General features: G+C 39.5%; 1 protein-coding gene across 1 annotated transcript; it reads right to left on the reverse strand.

Moving 5' to 3' along the window:
• Positions 1-631: 631 nt before the first annotated feature.
• LOC148317039 (caveolae-associated protein 1-like) lies at positions 632-24,868 on the reverse strand. Its single transcript, XM_088284850.1, has 2 exons — positions 24,057-24,868; positions 632-4,382 (listed from the first exon to the last, which is right to left on the reverse strand). The coding sequence occupies exons 1-2, from the start codon at positions 24,585-24,587 to the stop codon at positions 3,519-3,521; spliced, it is 1,395 nt and encodes a 464-aa protein (XP_088140976.1). The 5' UTR covers positions 24,588-24,868; the 3' UTR covers positions 632-3,518.
• Positions 24,869-24,962: the final 94 nt, after the last annotated feature.

The following is a 24,962-nucleotide window of genomic DNA, read 5'->3' on the forward strand; positions in this document are numbered from 1 at the left end:
TCAATCAGCATGTGATCTATGACTAGTTCTGAATTAACTTAGCTGTTTAAATGTAAATTACTGCTGCCGTTTCCTCTGATTTGGATGCAATTTACCTCACAAAAAAATCTTTTTGGCTGATGCTTTGCACATTCAAACTACACCGGTACAGAAGAAAGCTCTATCTTGAGCAAATGACATGTCAGGCTTTATTTACCAGGGGTGCAATCAGAGGTTTTGCCTCTCAGGAGTACATGTGTGACAAGTAATGTAAAGGGCTATATTATATACATATTCTGCTATGTGCATTATTTGACAACAAAAAACTCACTGTTGTAGAATTCTTTGTTTTCTTGAACAGTGTTTTTGTATATTCCACTTGTATCACTTTTGGAGAAAATGTCTGTACATTAAAGATATTATCCTGATTGTGGAAGCTACAGCCTAGCCCAGCGAACATCTGGGAAAAGCAAACGACACACTCCCTGGGCCACTTTTTTCATCTCATGTAGATGTACACAAGCTGATGTACAGACAGACAAGAATCAACACAAACACTGGCACTGCATTGAGATTTTTTTCAATATTGCCTGACTAGTAAATCACAAAAATAGTGTGACAATAAAAAAAAGCACACCCACAAAAACAACACTGAACTAAATTGCTTTTATTAATTCATTAGTGGTTAAGTAATGAAACATTGTACAATAATCAATTAAAACAATGTTAATTCACTTTGAAGTGCCTATTATTAAACCACTGAGCTAAATTGTGCATTCAATAAGCTAAAATATTTCATGTTTTATTACAAGCGTGACAATTTAACTTCTAAATGCATGGTAGGCTATGTGCCAGCAGCTGCATGCATTATGCTTTCTGTTATGCAAATTGGTGACCCATTTTGAACTGCATTGGAATGATTTACACAAACAAACACAATTTAAACATGTTTCTTTGCCAGAAATAAGCTTTGACAATAAAGGTATTGTAGAACTTGTCACGTAATATATTTTACACATTTACTGTATTACCGGCCTAGTTGGCTTATACCCCACCCTCCCGATCCAATTTTTGAGTTATCTGGAAAAATCACTTGCAAATTAACTTATTTTATCATGCCGAAGGAAAGCAGTTATCGCAGAACATACATTATTAAAATACTTAGTGAGTTACACCCCACAAGTCACTTTGCAGTGATGAACAAATCAAATAACAGAATACACATTAGGCATACAAATGTGGATGTTATTGAACTTATACAAAACAATTTGACTGAAAGTACACTTGGAAAGCTGTAATGAACCATGATGAAATGATTGAGCCCTAGGGGGCAGTTGCGGGCTGCAGCGTTACACAATCTTTTGCAATTTATTAACTAGCACGTTTCTTACTCAGTCTACACTTAGTCTATGGAGTGTTATGATACTTGTTGAACATATTGGTCCTTATCTCAGTTAATTCTAAAAAAAAAAGAGAGAGAGAGAGAGAGGGAGAGAGAGAGGATTTAAAAAAATATATAAGTGAAACTTAAAACCTCTAAGACATGGAGTAAGCCGGTCTTAAATATTCAGGAACTCAAATGGAAGGAAACTGGGAAAATAATCAATTGAATGGCAGTTAATGCAGTTAGTTGTTTGTGGGGAATCGATTTTTGATTTGAGGCAAAATGGACTGAATTGCTGCTAACAGCAGAGGCACTGTTGGTAATAAAATGAGTCATCGTATTAACCGCAGCTATACTCATAACCTGGTCAGCCATTTCTTGGTAGCTTAAACTCATCAGTATGTGTAGTTTTTACCCCTTCTTGGATCAAAATCTTGATCCAATGTGCTGGGTCAAATCTTCATCCCAATGCGCCAGAAATCAAGTTCCTTCTGGAGCCAACAGGTTTTGAAAAAAAGTGCTTATATTTGTGGATAGTGCTTGTATGTTTGATTTAAAAATGAAATATGAAAGGTTGATATGGTCAAGATGATAATTCAATTTTAGCCTTTTGTTGTAGTGTGGCTGTTACATATATTTCAACATCCAGGTAAAATCTCATTCTCATCAAAATATGTATTATTTGCTCCCTGCCTATTACTACTCTGATTCTCCATAAATATCTCTCTGGGAATGTATTTGCAACCCCAATTCAATGAATCAGGAATTTGAGTTTGATCCATTAGTTCAGAATCCAGCATTTTGTCATTTGTTTTGGCTTTTAGCTTGTGTTCAATTAGATTGCTGTGTTGAACAAGCCAAATCATGTTTGCTTGTGGCATTGCATATCACTCTGTTTATTTACATACATCATGTAAATGACTATATGTCTTTCTGAAAGGGAAAGAATACTCTTCGTGACACCTTTGGAGCAGGTGTGTCAAACTCCAGTCCTCGAGGGCCGGTGTCCTGCATGTTTTCCATCTCTCCCGGCGGCAACACACCTGATTCAAATGAGCAGGATACTTATCAGGCTTCTTCAGAGCTTGCTGATGAGCTCTTCATTTCAATCAGGTGGGTTGCAGTCGGTAGAGATGGAAAGCATGCAGGAAAGCGGCCCTCCAGGACTGGATCTTGACACCCCTGCTTTGGAGGCTTCATAGTTGTCTATACTGCAACAGAAACTCTTAAATGTGATCCCAAGCAAGGCTTGAAGAGAATAAACGATGAGAGCTGTTTGAGAAGGGAAGGCAAGGAAACCAATGCTATAAAGGCATTCATTTTTAGAAGGATTGTGACCATGGAGCCTTCTATTAGTATTATATATATTTTTTGCTGCCCAGTACTTCCTACACAAATGCTTTACTCGAATCAGCACTCTAAAAATAGCTTTGGCAGAAATAACCATAAATGGATCAAAGTGAATGACCGAACTTTTGGGTCATTTATTTAACCTAAAAATCCTTTTTTTTAATCCCCAAAAGTTGGATCAAGTTAATAATGATAAAAACAATCCCCAAAATTTGGTTGTTTTGTGCGTTATTTGATCCAACCCCCGCAAATTGCATTGTTTTGTGTGACTTGAGCCAACTTTTGAGATTAAATATATACCAACAAAGTGGGGTTGGTCCCTTTTAGACCCCATTTTTCTTCCAACTTTATAGAATGAAGTCAGGTTTTTATCTATTTGACCTGCTGTTTTGCCAAATTATGAGCAGGTACAAAAAGTAACGTAAAACAGCTAAAAGTATTGACAAAATGTTAGGCGAATTAGCTCAAAGCATCTGTTAAGGGAAGTTTATGAGCATCAAGTTTTCTGTTGAGTATTCTGACCATGTGCAGCTAAAAATAATGCTGTAAAAGGTGTCTGTCAAACCCTGATAGGGGGTAGTTTTCGAATAATTTACTCTGAATCATTGATATTTGCCAACTCTCCTGGTTTAACTAGGCATGGAGGTCTGCTGTGATGTCTTGAATGAACAAAAGGAAATATAACAGTAATAGAATCAAATTGAAGGGAAATAAAACAAATCTGTTCAAGCCCTACACTATTGAGTTTTTAAAAAATAACCTCAAGGTTGGTGTAAAAGACTTAGGCAAATTTCTTGTTCTTTATCTAATCGCTGTCTCTGTCTTTATCCTCGTTGTCCTCGAGGAAATCATGGCTTTCCTCCTCTTCGTCTTCGTCTTCATCATCTCCTCCACCACGATTCATCATCTCCATCTCGACCTCCACGCCCTCTCCGTCGATCTCTTCATCCACTTCGTTGAAGGGCTCTGCGTTCTGGGAGACCTCCACCATCTCAGTGCCTTGGGTGACCTCAACGGGGCCATCACGGACTTTCTTCACATGGAAGGTGAAAGGGGGCACCTTGTACACGGCAGTCTTAGAACGAGCGTAAACTACGTGGTCCGGCGTGAAGGCTTTCTGCATCTTGTCGCGGGATGTCTGGAGCTTCTGCTTGCGTTCTGGATTGACGCTCATGCGTGTTCCAAGCTTTCCCATCTTCTTCTCAATGTTGTGCCGGGTCTTCTCCAGGTTCTCTTTAGCCTTATGCTTTGTATTCTCGATGTTCGCCTTGGTTTTCTGCGTGGTCTTCTCCAGATTTGCTTTTGTCTTCTGCTTTCTCTTCTCCAGATTCTGCTTGGCCTTCTCCAGGTTCTCCTTGGTCTTTGCCTTAGTCTTATCCATCTTCTCCTTGGAGAATACGGTCTTCAGGGTTTGCACACGCTGCAGGCTGCTGCGCTTGATACGTTCTGCACGGGTCTCGTAAAGGACGTCCTCGATCTCCACGCCCTCCTCATCTGAGGAAAGCTCTATAGTGGGTTTGTTTTCTTTCTCTCCCTCTTCCGCCTCCTCACCAGGCTCCTCCGTAGCTTCCTTGAGCTCGAGCACACTTCCTCCTCTGCTTCCTGATACAGACTCAGAGACCCGCATGGACTTAGAAACGTTGAGTTTTGAGGGAACTTTGACTTCATCCTGTGGAGATGAGAAAATGAATTAATAAATATGAATGCAATTAACTGTACCAAATTTAGAGGTTTAAGATCTGATGATGGATAGTATATGATTCATCAACAATGTTTAAATGCCTGTGACCACTCGTTGTACGTGAATCATTCTTGTGGTATATATTTCCAGTTCAATTAAAGACCTTTTTTTCTTTTACGCAAAACTTTGAGTACCACATATTCTTTTGACTCCAGCACAATAGTTCACCAAAGCATTTGAAGAAATAATTCATATGGAACAGGGGGTAACGTTTAAAGTTGTTATGGGATTTATTTTTTCCAGTTCTCACGTTTTGTTTACTGTTACAGTAAGTGTTTTTATTATCGATAGGGGGAAGTAGAACAAAAGAAAACTGAGAAAGAAAATCAACCTTCTACACGTCAAATTCTATTAAGCTAATAGAATAGACTAGACTGGAGTATATAAAATACATATATGATATAATATATAGCAACGATAAGGAATAAACACAAAAGAAAAACATGAATAGTGTTGATATAAGCCACAAATATGTAATTAATGTACTGTATAATGTGACAAGATTTTCCATATTCACTGCAAATGACATGCAGTGCCAAATTGCAAGTGTGGGCCTGTGTGTGGCTGTGTGCGCATGCGCATGTGTGTGTGCATGTGTGTTTCTCGTTTACACCATTCTCTCCAAAAAAGAAAATCTGTAATGTTAATCCATCTGCGGTTTGAAGCTGGTTTTAGTGCATTCTCATGAAATCATTTACAATAGGGAGAATGCTATAGAACAGGCACAGAAACTTGATATAGCTGTCAGAAACTGCAAATAATGTTTCGTTATGATAAAAAGTAAGTGCAGCTTTAAATCTAAAATTAGATATGTTTATTAAACATTAAAACATTTGGGTTTGACTGACATTGCGGGTTATAATTAGGGTTTGTCGGCTACTTTATGTTTTAAGAATTGTAATTGAACTCCCGTGATATGGATGTATGACTGATTATTGGGGTGTTGCTCCCTGTCAAATAATGACAAGTACATGAATCACTTACCAAAGTCGTGCAAAAAGGGTGGAATTACAGACGGGCCTAAACAGATATGTTGCTTCATTACATATGACAGGACCTTTCACTTACTGCAACAACACTTCAAGTTTTCCTCATCTCTGTCATGCCAGAGGGACAAATTACAGAGAAAATGTACATTAACCTTGACAGAGGTGAGGCATTGGAAACATTCCTTTGGCCAAAGTGTTGTGCAAGAGCTTCATCTCCAAAGGAACGCTGCAGTTATAGCATTCCCCAAATCTTACATTTAATATATTACCTCTTGCTTGTCCGTGCATGTCAAGATAAAGGTAAAACAATGTTTGCAATGGAGAAAATGCCATGAATTACAACCACCACATTAGTTTCAAATTAGTTTCATATTGTGCAATGATTCTTACTTGTAAAGTTGCAAGAAGGCCTGCAGTTATACAGTACGTGACTTGTCTCTTTTAGGATACTGTACAGTATTCACATGTTCAGACAGATAATGGGTGACGGTGCCAGGTTCATTAACACGTGGTGACGTAAAGCTAATTGGACCTGCAGTGTTTTTCTAAGTTTTTCATGATATACATCGACGCTTAAAACAGCCTTTCCAGCAGTTTGATTGTTGATTGACGTCTGGCATATTGAAGTGCAGTCGCTGATGGTGTAGTGGTACACTCGCCCGAGTTGTGTGCGGGCAGCGTGGGTTCAGTTCCCACTCAGTGACGGTGTCTATGTCTGCCCTGTGACTGGCTCGCGACCAGTTCAGGGTGTAGTGCGCCTTTCGCTCGTAGTCAGCTGGGATAGGTTCCAGCACCCTCCCGCGACCCTGTACAGGATAAGCGGTGTCTTAGCCTTTTTATTGTGTAACACGGGACATATTCACTTTTTTTGTGGATGTGCATTTTTTTCTTCATTATATGAAAAGCAACTCACAAGATGCATTAACAAGAAATATAATTCCATTTCCTTTTACAGATTGCTTGCTTTCTCCAGTGAACATTTGGATAAGATAAAATACAGCTTTTCTTTGTTTGACGTTGGTTTGATCGCTGTAAAATCATCACTTTCAGTTTAATCCTAATTTACAGAAATGACCTCACTGATGAAGAATTACACAGGCCCTCTTGTTTTATTTTCTTCTCATCAATCAACCAGCCATCTTTCTCACTTTTCCACTAGCATTTTCCTCTTGTGTGAACCTTCACCTTTGGAATTCAATGCACAATAGATTGTTAATGAAGGGATGGAAAAGACTTGTAAATGGTTCAGGGGTTGGAGGACTTCCTTTTTCCATTATGGTAAATCTTGAAGGTGGATGTACTCGTGAAAGGCGAGACTTACGCATATTGTGCATTTCCCTCTCGTTGAACAAAACAGGAACACAACAGAGTCAGAACAAAAGACACAGGAAGAGATGTTGTTCTGCTGTCGCATGAAGCAAGTCCCAGCACAAATTGGATGATGCCTCAGAGAAGTGGAAAAGTGGAAATCTGCTAAGCAGGAAGATGATAGCATCAAAGGACGAGAGCTGGAGGCAAGGGAGAAAGAAGGTGGGGCACACCATTTAGGGGATCTCGATTCTATTGTTTTCTGTTGAGGCTTGATGGCGGTTTTATGAAGGTATTGTAGTGCAGTGTCTTGGGTAAACTTGACCTTGACAGAGGAATCCTGGCTTTCCTGACCAGCTGTGTTGAAAGGAAAATGGAAAATATTTGCTTTGCTGAAATTATTGCTACAGTCATGATGAAAAGTCGGTGGGTTTTCTTTATTGCTTGAACCACTGTCCATAGGGTCAAGATGTCTTGCCACAATTATTTTAGAGCTCTCTATTGACATGAAAATGACTTTTCATGTTGCCAAGAGCATATGTGGTGCTGTTACCTCTAATTGTAAGTAAGCATTGTCAACTAGAGGCCAGAAGAAAGAAGAACTGGAAAATGACATCAAACATAAATAATCTCACAAATAGAGAGCATTGTCTTACAATATAAAAACGTATTTATCTAAATACCATTTTTAGTGGACCGTTAAAGTCCAATACTGATTTTCATAAAATCTCTCATCAATTCTCCTCAATTTATTAGCAATGTGCTATATTGCCGTGACTTTGACCACATTTAGTGGGCTTGTGTCTGTACTCTCAACTTCTCTTAAAGGATAAGTCAAGTAAAAAAAAAATTCTTCATGATAATATGTTCTATGCACCCCAGTAGTCTAAACACCGGATTCAAATTAATTTTGCACTCGTGAATCAAGCAGAAAAATCCACCTGTTTTTATACACCTCAGGAGGTGGGCATTTTGTGTAGTACTAGTACTACTTGCTGTTGACTGAAAATGATATCACAGTGCCTCAGAGCTCAGCTTGTGAACATCACATAACCAAACTCAGAAAACAGATGAGCAGTGATGTTTGTAACGAGAAACCTTAGCCACAGCGATGTCATTTTCAGTCGATAGCAAGTGGCAGTACAACGCAAAATGACAATAAAATAGGATAAAAATAAGTTAATGTTTCTGTTTTTGCAATTTGTGTTATATTCCCTGACTAGTCTAAACACAGTATTCCAATTGATATTGTATTTGTGGACTATGAGTTAAGCAGTAAAATCCACCTGATTTTAGCCATCGTTTTGTCACTTCTGTCAACTCAAAATTACATCACACTTACTCAGGGCTCAGATAGCAACCAATCATGGCGAAGCTTCAGACAACAGGTGGGCCGTGATTGGTCATTCCCTGAACCCTGAGCAAATGTGATGTTATTTTCAGTTGAAAGGAAGTGACAAAATGGCCACCCCCTGAGTTGGCTAAAAGCTAAAAACAGGCGTATTTTGCTTAACTCATATCCCACAAATGCAATATTCATTAGAATGCCATGTTTAGACGAGTGACGGCGCATGGAAATTTTCATTTTTTTAGGATTGACTTCCCCTTTAAATGAGTCATACTTTATGTGCCAGGAAGAGCTCATTTTGCCAGCTGACAGTGGTTCACTTGTTTGTTCACATGAGAAGGATTCAAACCTGCATGAATGTGCCTTCAAAGCTCATACATGCACATACATCATGAAACATGGACAGTGTATCTGGGAAAGTTCAAGCATTCAATATGTTGTGTTAACTTCCTGAACCTCCTAATTTAGTGGGACATTGTTCTCCATGAAACTGTTGTGCCAAAGGCAGGAAGGTATGCACTCTGAGCCATGGAAAATAGACAAATGAGGTATGCAATGGTGGTGTGAGTGTGTGTTTATTTGATTGTCCTGACATGGCTGCAAAAACAGCATGTTCTCTTTTGTGCTAGCAAATCACCGGCAAAAATTACTAAATATGATTTGCACTCAAACTAATACACCTTTAGTAAAATTATAATAGTTATGAGAGGTATTGTGCTTCAACTTGTGTTGGTATGAATGTATTGAATGAAAAAGGGAGCGAAGCATGCCATGAATCGTTTTTTTTCCCATCTCTGCATATAAAGTATTAGCTTAAGCTAGCTGTATGGTTCATATTTAATCACATACAGGGGTATGTAGGAATAGTGATGTGTTTTCTTTAGACAGTGGAACCTTATATCCTTATATTCTGATCATTTCATTGAATACAATTGGTTTCTTTTTCCTTTACAAAATAGTGGAACTTTATGATGGTCACTCATATGACTTAATGTACAATTAGAGGTTAGAGCGCCGCTCATTTTTAGGCATGTGCTTCACACCACGGAAATTTCTTTTCATGTGGCTGGAGATTGATGTGGAAACATGTTTTGACCCTATGGACATCAGTTGCTAACAACAGTGTTTGAAGCGATAAAAGAAAAAACACTGACATTTCATAAGACCGAAGCAAGAATTTTGGCAAATGAAATATTTTCCATTTTCCTTTCAACGCAACTGGTCAGGAAAGGCAGGATTCCTCTGTCAAGGTCAAGTTTATCCAATGTATCCAACTTGTACAAGCAAAGTCGGTAATGACATAGCGACCTTAAATCCAGAATCTTTTAGAACCCTGAACCTCATCAGGAAGTTTTTGAATAAATTTAAACTGACATAGTCCTCTTCCTTCTCTTTTTCCCTGCTGGTCTTTCCTCGCACAGCTCTGGGCTTCAGCAATTTATGTTAATTTCTATTGCACAAGTGGTTGCAATTAATAATAACCGGCCAGATTATTCTATTGTAGTGCATACAGTGGTGCAGTACATGGTCTGGTTCGTAAATGAGTGGGCTATGGACTTTTTTTTTTGTGCACGGTGAGTAACTGCATTAATTTAACATTAATTATATGAGTTAATTCTTCCCCCTCTGTGTGCACAGGTTGTGAATTTGAATTGGATACAATTGATTCGTTTTCTCAATTTCCATTTTCCAAGGTGTCTGTTATCATTATGAACTTGCAAGAAATGATTGCATGGGAGTAATTGCGTCAGATGACAAAATCACTCATAAAATATTGCCGTGTGCCAATGTTGTCATTCATCCATTCATCCATTATCTTTACCGCTTCTCCTCACTAGGGTCGCAGGGGGTGCTGGAGCCTATCCCAGCTGTCTTCAGGCAGTAGGCGGGGGACACCCTGAACTGGTTGCCAGCCAATCGCAGGGCACACAGAGACAAACAACCATCTGCACTCACACTCATTTAGAGTGTTCAATCGACCTGCCATGCAAGTTTTTGGAATGCGGGAGGTAACCTGAGTACCCGGAGGAAACCCACGCAGGCATGGGGAGAACATGCCAACTCCACACAGGAAGGCCGGAGGCGGGATCGAACCCACAACCGCTGATGTCTCTCACTGTGAGGCCATCGTGCTAACCAGTTGGTCCACCGTGCTGCCCTGTTGTCATTCATATTTTGAAATCATCTGGATTATGAATCAAAACAAAGTAAAACGGTATGTTTGATTTTCATGATTAATGTAAAGCAAAAGTGGAGTTCTCCAAAGGCCAACCACGGTAGATGTTTGAAAGTGGGTGTGCAACAAAGTTTGTGTGTGAGTTGCTGAGATCAGCTCGTTGATGTGATCAGCACCACACAGCATTTCTCTTTCACGGTGTGTCTGCATGATGACAGCATCCATCCACCACTCCCCACAACACTGCCTTTCAGATTGAGGCTACATATTCTGATGAATTGTATTGTTTTCAAGAAAATATTTTTATATGCAGTTTGATACCATACATTATCATTGCATCTATTCTACATGTGAATGCTTACTTTTATTCGGCTACAAATGTGTCCAGTGCTCACAATTAGAGCAGAAGAACATGACTTTCACAGATTAAAACAAGTGTTTTATGAATGATTATTTTAATAAAATATTTTTGAGTTTTTTTTCCTCCCAAGCGTCCTTGAATAAACGGGCCGTCGAACTAATAAAAACTAAACGAAAACAAAGCTTTTTTGAGGGAAAAAAAAAATCTAAACTGATAAGACAACCTTAGTCAAGACACCCATTAAAAGTATGAAAATATGTGAAAATACAGTAACTGAATTATAAAACCAAAAATCAGAACTAAATAAAAACTAACTATAGTGAAAAAGGCCCCTACTATTATCACCCTGAATTAGGTTTCAAGTTAGAGACTACTTTTTTTTTTTTTTTTTTTTTAGTAAACATGGAATAAATGCATTTTATGTGTCCCAATATAGACATTTTCAATGTTGGCACAGAGTCCAATGAGTCATTGTGGTATTTAATCAGTGCAGGAACTTAGCTGCAACAATAATTTCCAGGCGTGTTTTTTACTTCTGCCAACTGTGGCCTTGTGGTCATGCACCCTTTCCTTCACTTTTCAAGTGAACGGCATCCATGGAGCAAAGAAGGGAAAAAAAAGTCGCATCCAGTTGATAAAAAAAAAATAAACTAAACTATCAACTAAAATATTTACTCTAAAAAAGATCACATTTATATATTTTTTTCATGCGAGTAAATCTAATCACTAAATAAGCATTCATTTGATGACTTCTGTGTACAACTTGTGCGTGAGTGAATGTGTGTTTGCACACTCTATGGACACTTTCTAACTCTGAGCTCACACTACAGCCTCTCATCAGCACTGCAAAGAGGAATCCCACCATAACACACCCCTCTCTGTTTCTATTTTCCTGTTTAAACTTCAGCTACCATGAACTCCCCTGCTGCTAAGTCAAAGCCAGATGTCTTTGCGAGTGTGTGTGTGCATGTAGTATACCTGCATGAGCAACATCAGTTCTGTCCACATTCCATTACACGCCTTACACACAAAAACAGTCACTCTCGTACAAACACACACACGCACACACATGCTGAGGGATTTTCCAGTAAATCCAGGAAAACACGGGATCGTCATGACTTAACTGGTGATGTAAAGAGGAACTGAATGCAGTTCAAGAGGCAAATGGGGACACCATATTTCCATTTTCTACTGGACAACTAAATCAACCCATTCAGTCAACTCTTCTTTTTTTGGGGAACATCAGAACTCATATGCAATGACATACAGTTTGCCAAGTGGTCATGGAGCTGCAGGCTTACATGACCAAGTTTCTTAAAAGCAAATCAAGTTTTTTTAAGTTTTTAAGGTTGTAATTTTTGTTTGGATTTTAAGTTTAACATCTCATGAAATTGGGTTTTGCTCACTACAGTGATGAGCCATTTGCTGGCTTATATGGTCAAAGGCACATTTTTGTCACAGGTTTTACAGTCTTTTTTTAGATCACTTCAACTATAATCACAAGACAACATAGTTGTGTATTGTCTTTGCAGGCTGCTGAGTGTGTGGACATACGTGGCGTTGTCCACATTTCTCAAGAGAGTTCCATGGGAAAGCGTGTGATGGTCACAAGCAACATAAAAAAGATCTAGGGAGAGAACTTACTATTCCTCTTCTCATTTTTCCAGAAGTTCCCTTCAATCAAAGACATGGGACCATGTGGGGAGAGCAAGATTGCTATATAAAGTGATGGAATGCCACAGCTCCCCACGGGGGGAAAGCAAGGGATGAGTCACTGGGCCTGGTGTTGCACTGGAGCATGGTAGCATGCTCCCTCCCCCTCCCATTTCTCCACCCACTTATATTATTACTTTTTTGTTTAGTTTTTTTCATTTCTGTCTGCTGTTCTTTTTTCCATTTCCTTCCATCTGCACAAATTCCCTTCATTCTTTTACCCCTACACGCCTGCATTTGTTTTCCAATTCCTCTTTGGTTACCTTGCAGTCGCTGTAGGAAAGAATACTAAATGCGGCATATTAGATCAGTGCGAATGAGACAGATCAGCATCACCGCCATGGCAACATAACAAATATTTCTGTGTGTTTTAGTTCCAGATAACCCCAACGGCTGGAGATATATTTCCTCTCCACTTGTGGTGTATTTTTACAGCCATTACCTAAAAGATTGTGCTGAACTCCAGTGTGTTGACTCAGACTAACACAGTTTGAATACACTTATCATGTAGACTTAAACAGGGCAACTTTGTTCTTATGCATCCATGAATCTAACACAAAATAAAGATTTCATGAACCGTTTCCAAGGTTGCAGACATGCTTAAGTGAGGAAGCTGTGGAGTGTTCACTCTTTTAGCTTTCCCTGCAAGACACAGCTTGCCATTGTCAGCTTCCACTGGAGGTTGTGTTTACCACATACTTTGGTTCAGCGGCATTCTGATCATGTACTTTCATGTTGGTACATACAGATACACAAATATAAACAAATGCATGCACACACATGCAAATGCAATCACATTAATACATATATTTGTAATAATGTAAACATATCTTGATGTATGAAATAGTGCATGGACAATAACTAATATTTGTGTGTGTTGCAATACTCTGGAGGGATCTGTGCGCTGAGGTTCCTGGACAAGTCAACCATTTTGCATTCACACAAGAGCAGACAGCAAAATAAATGGTGATATTTATGAGATGTGTATGAATTTGCAAAAATGTCGGAACTTTAGCACGCCTTTACTGTTATTATGATTGTGTGAAGACAAGAGTGCACTTAGGCGTGTTCCTACAGAGTTTGAAGGGCTACACATGCAAACTGTGCAACTTACACCATTTTTATGAAGCTGATTTATGCACTTTTGTCTTTGCCTTTATGCAAGAAGTGATAATAATAATAATAAATCAGATTTGGAAGCGTCTTTCAGGATAAGTGGACGACCACCATATGCCCTGTCAATAAAGAGTGACATTCCGATGAATGCCGAACATTTAGGCTTTAAGTGTGGCTGTTTCAGCATGGGAGACATTCGTCCATTTAAAGCTAAGTTGACACGAATTAGGATTTTTTTTCACCATCATTGATTTTTTTTACTTTGCCATTATTGATCAAATTACATGAAAATATCCGATACATATACATATACATATGTATTCTTCAACATTCAGATTTTGACGGGACAAGCAACCTGCTGCCATCCTCTGTCCCCGACTTGGCCTATATTATGTACATTTCCTCACACTTGACTAACAGTGACATGGACCCAGAGTGGCATGACGGTGGCCGTTCCCATGGCCACCTCATGTTAGTCTTTTCAATAACAATGGAGATGCTTGGCATTTATGGTGAGAGTTAAAAAGCTGGAGAAGAAAGTGGTTTCTTCGACTGATGTTTGTGTTTATAGCCTACATTTTAACACAGCAAGCATGTTAGGTCACTCATAGAAGCATGGACTTAGAGGGAATTAGGCAGCTCATTGACATAACATTTGTTTACAGTTGTTTTTTTTTCTCCCTGACCTATAAGTTTTCACTAGTCCAAAATTGAGCCTTTATGATTGCATAGGACCAAAATAATGAAGTCATGTCTGTGTCAGTCGTGGTAGTAGGCCGCATCAGCCTGGGAAGGAAGAGCATGACAGTGGTTCACACCTGAGAGACGTCATAACTATAGAGGGACTCTTAAACGGTTTGGGGAAGGGAGCATGAAGTGGTAGAGGAGATGGGACCAGATGGAGCAAGATTGCAAGTGTCTTTTGCAACTCTTCACGACCATGCTCAAATATGTTTTCGGGCTTCAAAATCCAAATGCAATGTTCCACAAATAAATGAAGAAAATGTAGTAAATTCTAAAAATAAAAACTTCTTTTGTAAAAAGCCCCAAGCTTTTTTCTCGAAATCGAGGGTAAGAGCTTTTTTTGGGGGAGATTGGTGTTATTCCATTGTGCTGGAAAACCAACATGCACTGTCAAAATGGGGAGTGATATTTACTTGAAAAAAATCTAGTAACGTTTTTTCACTCTGACATCAAGTAAATTTTACAAGAGTTTAGGGATAATTAACACATTGGGCACCTGCATGGATTAACAACACGTACTGTACCCAAACTCTCGCAACCAGTAAAGTTTAAACAAATAAATAAACTGACTTTGTAACAAGGCAACATCCAAACATAAAACTGGATTGGATCAGACCTGAGCACAATACACAAAGTGATGACATGACATACGTGTCCAATAAAGATTAAACTAGAAAATTGGGCTCAGGAGGAGCAAATATCAAATAATATTAAAAAATGAGGCACAGACACTCATGCGAACCAAGTTTTGAAATAAGGAATATACTCAATCACTCAAAGACACAATCAGCAGTCTAAGTCAGACTGTGAAATTCTCTCAAATGTTTCCAACAATACGGACACCAGTTTGTCCTCACAAGATCACAGTCATCTGACTTTTTGGTGTTTCAATGGGAGTCTCCTTTGAGAAGCAGTGGGGACAATTATTTATAAAGGCCTGTCTTTGAACTCGCAAAACACAAATTATTTCCATCGTAATACTCAAACAAATATTTGACTCGACGGTAGTGTGCGTTATCTCAACACCTTTTTGACTCTGTATAATAGCAAGCCTTTCTGAGGATTTATAATCCAAATCACATGAACAATGGAATCATATGAGAAGACAAAATGTGATTATATTTCTGTGTAACCACATCTTAGGGATATGAGTCATCTTCATCTGACTTGTGTGAAAAAGTCAAGAGATGAAAAAGCAGTTTGTTTCAAACACAATTTCAATTCACAAGACAATCGTAGTCCAGGCTGTTGACAATCTTTGTTTACATTTATGGGCCATTGCACGCCAAAAGAACAACAAAACATATGAGTGACACCACCCGAATATGGTGAACTAATTCTACATTCTCACAATGTTAAGTCTATCAAGTCATGGTATAGTGCGTAAAATTTACTTTGATCTGCCTTGCATTGCCATCACATGAGTGTCACACCAGCGGGACACAGTGTAAGTTGTGTAACAGTGTTGATCAGTAGCAGTTTTTACAAGACAAAGTCTAGAATTACTTGGAAATCTTGACTTTCAGTTCAATTCATTTTGTTTCAAAAGTATATATCGTAAGTCAGTAATTATAATTAAACATTTTTATTAGACTCAGGAAGTATTTTATATAAACAATCCTATGTTGTGGCGTAAATGTCAACACAAGTTCTTGAGGCCCTGCATCAGATCTTCATGACCAAACAGGAACACAGTCCCAACAGCTCTTTCCTTCTCACAAACAAGTATGTGATAGGCGCTATTTTTAGACATCTGTCTCTTACGTTGTCGCCATACTCTGAGTCTTTATCCTCTCACCCTCTTTCTCAAATTTGCTCTCATACTTGATTTTGACACCAAGCTGTCACACACTTTTGTACCTAACGAACCTTGGAACAAACGCTCCGGGAAGTGGGGGGGTTCTGGTCCCTGTTGAAAGAACATTTCACACAATCTGGCTTGTAAAGTTAGCCCAGAGCTTTTGAGACTATGATGTCCATATTTGGGCTTGGGTCAACCTGAGAACGAGGAGGTGGGTGCACAAGATGCACTTTGTATTATGACTCCCAGGCTGTGTGTTCTTTCCAGTGTAGAATAGCGCTCTGTGTACTTTTTACAAAGCTTTCAGATTTTATGTACACTAAGGAGCAAGTGGGACACTATGGTACTATGGTAAATAAAAAAAAATAAAATAAGTTACTTTTTCGGGAGCCTGTAAAGGTCCATTTCCAGTTAATGTTTTCTCAATTTATCTTGCATAGCTGGTTACGTTCTTCTATAATGGTGTCATGTTCAGTGATGAACCTTTGTTTTTCCCCAGTCACTGGGCCTGGTGGATGGGCGGAACCTCCAGTACACACCTGCTTGGTTGCTCCTTGCCTGGTTCCTTAGTTATCGTGTGCTTCTGTAATCCGCTGCATAGCCTATTTTCACGTAGGAAAATTCTGGTTCTGGTATTTCCTGTCTTTGTTACTTTTGGTTGTCCTCTTTTGTGTAGTTAAGACTTATTTTTGTTTTGTTTTTAGTCACCTGTCTTTCTCCCAATTGGGTGTAGTTCCATTACATTCATTTCCGTTAGTGATTTTTTGTTACGTGTACCGGCGCCTAACTTCCACTGTGCTGCACCCATCCACTTGCGTTAGTTTTGTTTCTGTGTTAGCCTTATGATGATGTACTTATTGTTTTGATTAGTTTGCATTTATTTCGTGCTCATGTTTATGTCTCTTGTTTGAATAAAGTTTCTGTATTTGTTCACGTTTGTGGTCTGGCTCTCCTTTGGGGTTCAAAGTTCTATGGATCGTGACAAATGCAAATTTATAGCTAGGCTTCCGTATTATCGTTTGTCACTTTAGCGCTTTTCTATTGATGTACCACTTGTACAATGTACTAGGGCTGGGCGATAAACCGAAGATTTACCGTTACCGAAATGTATTAGAATGACCAACATCATTTTGCCAATGTCGGTAAATTCGGTGTCTAAAAAAAGAAAGAAAAAGAAAAGTCTTTTCTGTCTGCGGCGATGTTCATGCCTCTTTAAGACGGCTCCAGCGCATGCAGTCACGTGACTCATGCGCTGTAGAAGAATGTAAACAGAAGACCCGTTCGTAGCTGGCGATTCAAATCCTGAAGCGGCTGACACGGCTGCAGACGAAGTAACGTTAGTTGAAATTGTTCCTGTCGCGCTTGTCCCGAAAAGAAATTGGACATCTGTCGTTTGGAAATGTTTTGGGTTCCATAAAGACTGTCATGACCCGTGTCGGTCATGTCAGTGTTTTTGTTATTATTCTTCTTCACCTTCCTGCCATATCTTCATTCTGTTTATTTTGTCAGCTGAGTGGGGCGTTCCCTTCAGCACTCGTTCCCCACCAGCCACGCACCTGTTCCCCGTTAGCCTCACACACCTGATGCCCATCTGCTCCCCTAATTACTGGACTATACGAACACCTCACTCCAGCAACTCATTGTTGGTGCATTGCTCCGTTACGGACTGTCACGACCGCTCTCTGATCTCGTTCATGCTCTTGTTCTCGCCCCCGCTCTCGCCCCCTAGCATTTGTCCCTGTCCTTGTTCCTCACTCTTTTGATCCGGTTTAGCCACGTTAAGTTTGCCTTTGTTATTTTGCACCCTGCCACGTTGTTTGTCATTATTTTGGTTCCTTAGTAAATTCCTTTAAGATACACCTTTTCCTGCTTCCTCGCATTTTGGGTCCTCCCCCTCCTCGTCAACCCCCGACCCTGACAAAGACGACGTTTGAGCAAAAGAACATGAACTACAAAGTGCGTCGTAAGCACCTGAAACAGCGCGTCCAACCTTTTCTTTTTCACCACCCACAACACAACCATGCTGTTGACTTGGAGCTTGTGCTAAAAGTTCAAAGTGAGAAGCAAGGTTGGACAAGTGACAACAGCCCACTAACGGAGGCGACACCATACGAGAGAACGTCTCAGTGGTGGAGGCGATAGCCAAGCACATAGCTAAAGATAGAGCTCCTCTAGTTACAGTGGAGCGCACAGGATTTAAACGCCTCTGAACGTAGCCGACAAGAGGTACGAAAATATTTGCCGCAAACAGCACTTCCCGATATGGACAACATCGGGACGGGAGCTTAGACATGTCAAGCATTTTCCATCCACATCCGACTTGTGGTCGAGTCGCAACATGGATCCCTGTTTGAGCCTGAATGTGCATTACAAAGACGACAAGTGGCGACTGCGCACCGGAGTACTCGAGACGGCACATTTTCCTGATGAAGCACACGCGTTTATTTGGCATTGGCATTCCATTGACATTTTTTTCATTTTATTTAGCATTTTGTTTACAGGTGACTAGCGTCTTTGCACATGGCATTATTTATATTGTTTACAAGATACCTTTACACAAATCTAGGCCTTTGCAAATGGCATTACAGCATCTCGGCACAATATATTTACATAAAAATATTTTGTGAGAGGTACCCTTTTTCTCCTGTTCTTTGTGACATTGTTCAAGTCATGCAAAGCATGCTATTTTGAATGTTTATTCAAATGATTTTTGTACTTCTATTTGTCATTGAAAGTAATGTGTACCAGTTGGTCAATAAAAAAAAGCAGTTAATATGCATTTCCTGCATTTATTTTGATTTTGGTCCTCAGGGGGAATTTATCGTGCATTTATCATTATCGAGGTAAAATTACCCAAATTATCGCGATATTGATTTAAGGTCATATCGCCCAGCCCTACAATGTACATTAGTTTTATCTTAAGTTAAACGACTATTTCACCCTCCTCTGTCACAGATTACAGGTTAGGGGTTCCGCTATTTGGCAGTTTCGTTATGGTCCACCTATAATTCATTTTGCTTTATTTATGATTGCAGGTAATTCAACTGTGGCCACTAAGTGACGGCTCACGGCAATGTTTAACACTAAATTCAAAGAAGACAAAGCAGAAATGGTCAAAACCTCTTTAATCCTGCTTTTTACGCCTACAAAAAGCTCCAACATAATGATAATATTATTATTATTAATATTAATAATAATAATAATGATAACAATAATAATACATATAAATGTACATCTTTGGGCATGATTATTGACGTACGCATAGTGTGAGATAAGTTAAATTTGTTAGTTTTTAAAAAACAAGATATGTTGACTGTAAACACAGGGATTTGTACACTGTCTTTTCTCTTCATCTTCCCCTTGTCTTAATATATTAAATGTTTCTGAATTTATTTTTTATTTCTTTAGGTCAGTTTAAAGTCATTTAAATAACAAGTACCATAAATGCTAAAATGCTAGGACGTTTTTATATCGGGTATAGTATTTCTACATCACAATTTAATCATTTTTATTAACTATTACCTGGGGTTTGTGAATCTTTGACTATACGGTGGCAAGAAAAAATGCTTTTTTTTTACAGATGCGCTGGTTGTGAATTGGCTGACTTTTATACAGCTGACGTGCGCTCAATTCCCACTTCAAGCCCTTTCTTTTTATTACATCCCTGTGACCAACCAGTCCAGGGTCATCACTAGGGATAGGCTCAACCAGACCCCTGATCAGGATAAGTGGAGCGAGGATATGAGAAAATATGAGGATTATGATCTTGAACAACAGCGTGTAGCACTATTTATGATTGTGTCAGTACACAATGGCAAGTGAGTGAACAAAACAAGTCAAGAAAAAGCAAGAGATCAAATGTGAGGGGAGGAGCAGGAATTAAGACGATGGGATGGTGGGTTGGGCGGGCTAGGGCGTGGCTGCTTGAGGAGGAAAAGATGTGGAGTGAGTTATCCACATGGGTGGGGGGAATGCAGAGAGGGAGGAATGGGGAGGGGAAACAGTGCTGGAACTGAACTTGTTCCACATGAAGATGAGTAGGCAGGAGGTTTGCACATGCAGAGAACAATGGCTGCTTGTGCAATGAATCAGCTGCCTAAATATGGTCTCTTGCTCCTCATAGGAACACACCCAAGTGTCCTCACAGTGGGGATGGATTCCTTTAGCACCTTTACATTGACCTCCCGCAGTTCAGCATTTTGACCCATCACCGTGAAGTGAGGGGAAGCCTCGGGTCACAAATTCTTGCAGTGCACTTTATTGTTCTCTCGGCTTATCTCATTTTATCTATCTCCATTGGAGAGTGTCAGTCTTGCACATTGCTATATTTGGGGTTAAGGTGCATGCTTGATCCCCAAGACACATCGGCATTCAACAGGAATGCAGGACAAGGGTGATTTTCTGGAAAAAAAAAAGACCCAACAATCGGAAAAAAAACTTTCAGTAGTGAGCATCCAAAAGGATTAACTGCAGGATTACTTGGCTTCTTTTTTGTCAGGCCACCATCATGCTAATTGATGTTTCTCAGATTGAAAGTGCTAGACTGAAATTCACACCTGTATGATATGAGATGTCTTCAGAAATACAGTATGCCTAATACAAGGCATATGTGTAATTTTTTCTAATCTAACCTTCGGAGTTGTATGGAGGTATTGAGAAAATGTAACTACCTTGGTGTAGATAGGAAACCCTGATAGGACCTCACTTGTGTAAAGAAACAGTCGAGTGACAACTGAGTGATTGACTGCTTCGAATAAAAAACAGATATGGAGACACATTTTGGTGCTCAGTGAAAGTCTAACAGCAAGTGCAGTCTAACTGTGCACATAGGTAGAGTTTTCTTTATTTTGTTAACTGCATAGATGGTCACAGAAAGAGTAGAAAGGGGCGTTTGCGCCATTGTGGGAGCGAACACAGGCAGCTTCTTTTCCGGCCATTGGAAGCAGCTCCCCTCATTCCCTATTAAATCAATGCAACCGAGGCACACCATCTTCACTGCAGACGGACTTGCTGAAGTCCATGCAAAGAGATCGGCACGAGCAAAATATATTTAAAAGAAACTGCAAGAAAAGCTCCACTTGCAGAAGAACCCTCCTCTCTGTCCATTTTTTTAAAACTCATCTTAAAACACATTTTCACTCTATGACTTTTGACTCAGCATGAGACTTGGCATTGTTTTATGGAGTTTGCTATTCTTTATGTCTTGGTTATTTATGTATTGGTTTGCTGTTGTTTTTGTCTGTCTTTGCTGTTGTATGACTGATTTTTACTCCATATCGAGCACTTTGTAAGCGGCAATGGTAATTCTTAAGTGCTCTGAATATGAATAAAGTTGATTTAAGTTTCACTACAAAGCTACTATCATGCTGTGTCCTCCCTGCATGTACAGGCAATCTCATGCAATAAACACCACTTAGAAGCTGCATGTTTTTATTAAATGCAGAGTGCCAGATCAGGGTCTTTTCTGTACGTAGAACAGCAACTTTAGTTGTCAATGGGATTGTAATAATTTAGTATTTTACATTAGTTATTTATTGTTTCATTGCGATTGGCTGGCAACAGTTCAGGGTGTACCACGCCTACTGCTCCAAGACAGCTGGGATAGGCTCCAGCACACCCTGCAACCTTGTAAGGAGAAGCGGTACAGAAAATGGATTGATATTTATTGTTTCATTTTCAAAATGGAAGCTAAAAATTTTAAATTAAGTATCCCCACCTGTGTTATTCTGCATTAACAAATAAATGCCATCACCATTTCTTTATGATTTCCACTGTGTTTTCAGTGCTACTTGCACTAAATCTACAGATTAGCACACTAATTGACAAAAGTATGAACAAAAGGGAATGAAGTGCTACCTCACCCAGAAAGAATGCTTTTATTGTCTTCTCAGGCTTTCTTTTCCACATTCTGGGCAGCATTTCCACAAGTCAAAGCCGCTGGCCACGTTCAACCTCCTCCTGCTCCATGTTGTCATGGCAACATAAGCAATAATTTTTGTTTTTTTTTCATTCAGGACGCATCATAATTACATCTGACTACACACTACAGTTGTGACTTTAGGGGTAGTAATTTAGAAGAAGAACCCGCCCATTTGGTTGTTGCAAAACTTTGTCAGAGGCAATTCCCAAAAAATTGTCCAAACATCACTCTCAGTCGTCTGTTTTGCAAAATCATGTTTTCCGGGCACAACAGCAGTTTTGTTGGAAAGAGTCAAATAGAAAAGAAGTAGTTTGGAAGTTTCTTCATTCCACCATTTGAGCTTCATTTGTTTGTAGTATGATTGAAAAAGTTGAGAATGAGTTGGTCTTGATTTGTGTTACATGTACAGTACTTAATTTGTTTGGTATTGTTGGAGTCTTTTTGGAATTCAGTAGGATTTCAAAAGAACATTCTCCTGATTTTTCCCCCTGTCTCTTTGAAGAGAATGAATCAAAAGTTATGACATTGCTGGCAGCCACATGCGAAGATTTTGTTAAAACCTAAGCATAAATGGCCACAGTCTTAAACTTTTTTATATATGTTTCACTTGATTTGATGTGATTAGAAATTTGAACATTCACTTTAGCTTTGTGAATAATTTTTGTGCTTGACAAGGAAGACAGACTCCAGTACATTTGGCAAATATATGTCCTTTATATATTTGTAGTTAGTCTGGTCTGCCTCAAATGAGGCTCTCATTTGAGCAGCTGCATAGAGAATGAAAGAAACAGTGAGGGAGGTTGGTCCAAGACATGATGTCTGAGTCAAGGGTGGAAACTCTGAATGTTCTTGCGCCTCTGTGCAAAAAGCTGCAAGCCATTACACATCACACTGCTGCCTCACAGGCTACAAAAAGAAATTCGGGCTCCCCTGAACTCCCTTCAAAGCAAAAAAAAAAAAAAGAAAAAATCTTCAAATAGAGTTAGATTGCTGTATTTGCCTTCCTCTTTTTCTCTACACACACAAACTCCAAATGCAACTTGAACAGCATATGTGTAATTTTCCAGCTTTTGTTAGAAAATGGGGGAATAGTGGGGGAGAATTGACTTCCTAACCGCAAACGGATTACGTATGACTTTGACAACCGGTGAGCATTCTCACATGTGAAGGCTTGTATTCTTCAGGTCTATCCATCATGTGCTATGGAAGGAAAATATCTGGAAGGCACCTGGAGTGGATTCCAAGTGCTGAACCAATGTACACGAGGGGTGGGGCAAGGGTGGTGTAAAGGAACATTTGAGCTCAAAAACCAAATACAAGTACATGAGAAAAAATTTTGTACATTGATAGAATTAGAGTATGCATCATATTCAAATTTTTTTGTGTAAATGCTGTGTTGTTTTGTATTGTTGTAGGTGCTTTCATTAGTTATAGAATAGAATACTTTTCTCATGTTGTTCGCTGTGTTATGAGTGAAAGAGTTGAGAATGAGTTGTTGACCTGTTGCAAGTACAGTACTTCTCTTTATAATTTTAATATATTTAGACGGTGGACCCTCACTTACTTTCAGTTCACCCGCATACTCACCTATTCACATTTTTTTAAATATTTAATAATATTTAACATTTAAAAAATATGGGGGGGACTTGTTTCTATGTTAAGGTTTAACAGTGTTTTTTTCATGACTTTTTGGGGTTAAAAAAAACCCTGTATTTTAGCAGTAATTAGTACTTTTTGCCAATGCAATTCAATGGATGCCAATTTTATGTGATTTTTTGCAATTTTCAGGTTATATGATGCAAAACAGCACCATCCATCACTTGAGCACTTGAACACTTGTCAGTATGATCAACTTTAGCCACACCCTTGTAAGCCGCCTGCCTCTTGAGTAAATTGACTTCCAAGATATTCACAACTGTTATTTATAGTCATACAATTAGCATGCAAATGAAACAATTTATTTTGTCTGAATTTGAAAAGCTATACTGCATTAGGTTTTTACTTTCATTAGATATTGAAGGGTTCCAATATCAAGTTTTGTTCATGGCCACGCCCATTCAAGCAACATTATAGCTTCTTACAATCAAACTGAGACACGCACTCCATGGAAATTAAGGCTCACCTACCTGGTAGATCATGACTTTAAAGTTGCGTCTCTTCAGCAGCTCGGCCTCATTGGTCTCCAGCTTCTTGATTTGTCCACCTTGCTTCTCCAAGTTGGCTCTCACAGTCTTGACGTTGACGCTCACCTTACGCACTTTCTCCATCATCTTGTTAACGCTGTTGGATGTGGTGCTGTGGTTCTTGGTCAGCTTGGTGAGCTCACCTTGGATGGTGGTCACTGAGCGCTCCATCTCCTGCTGCCTGGACTCCAGCCCACTTTGGGTCTGCTGGATTTGGTCGACGGCACCGATGATTTTATCAAGCAAAGAGAGAACCAGCACTCCATTCACCTGGTGGTCCGACTTGCCTGATTCATCTTTGTCTTCAGCGGCTTCTCCTTCTGTTTCCATGGCTGACAACTCTTTCTTTGCCGCTGCAAGGACATCATCTTCATCTTCTGAAGGAGGGACGTTGACTTCGTCATCTGAGATCTCAGTGAGGGAATGTGGCTCGAGCTGAGCACTTGAGCATTCCAGTGCTTCCATTGCTGCCATGTCAGTGTAGTTTAAAGTGTTTAGTTAATAGTTCAGAGTTTGTCACTTGTACTTCGTGGTCCCTCCTGATGAATTTCTCACCTGCTACTTGGTCTCTCTAGCAGAGATTCTTTTCTGTCCCAGGCATAAATGCACTCTATCTATCTTTGTCAAACCCTGTGTTCAAGCCACTTTTTCGGTGGTACAAAGCACAGCTGCACTTACCACATGAGCTCTGGGATGTGAATGCCCCACCAGAGAGAGAAATCCTTAAGTCAAGCTACAACCAACTGTGCTTTCGCTCTCTCTCTCTCTCTCTTTCTCTCTCTCTCTCTCTCTCTCTCTCTCTCTCTCTCTCTCTCTCTCTCTCTCTCTCTCTCTCTCTCTCTCTCTCTC

This window comes from Idiotropiscis lumnitzeri, chromosome 20 (genome assembly GCF_059441095.1).
Source record: "Idiotropiscis lumnitzeri isolate Australia: NSW breed Sydney's pygmy pipehorse chromosome 20, RoL_Ilum_1.0, whole genome shotgun sequence".
NCBI classification, from domain to species: domain Eukaryota; kingdom Metazoa; phylum Chordata; class Actinopteri; order Syngnathiformes; family Syngnathidae; genus Idiotropiscis; species Idiotropiscis lumnitzeri.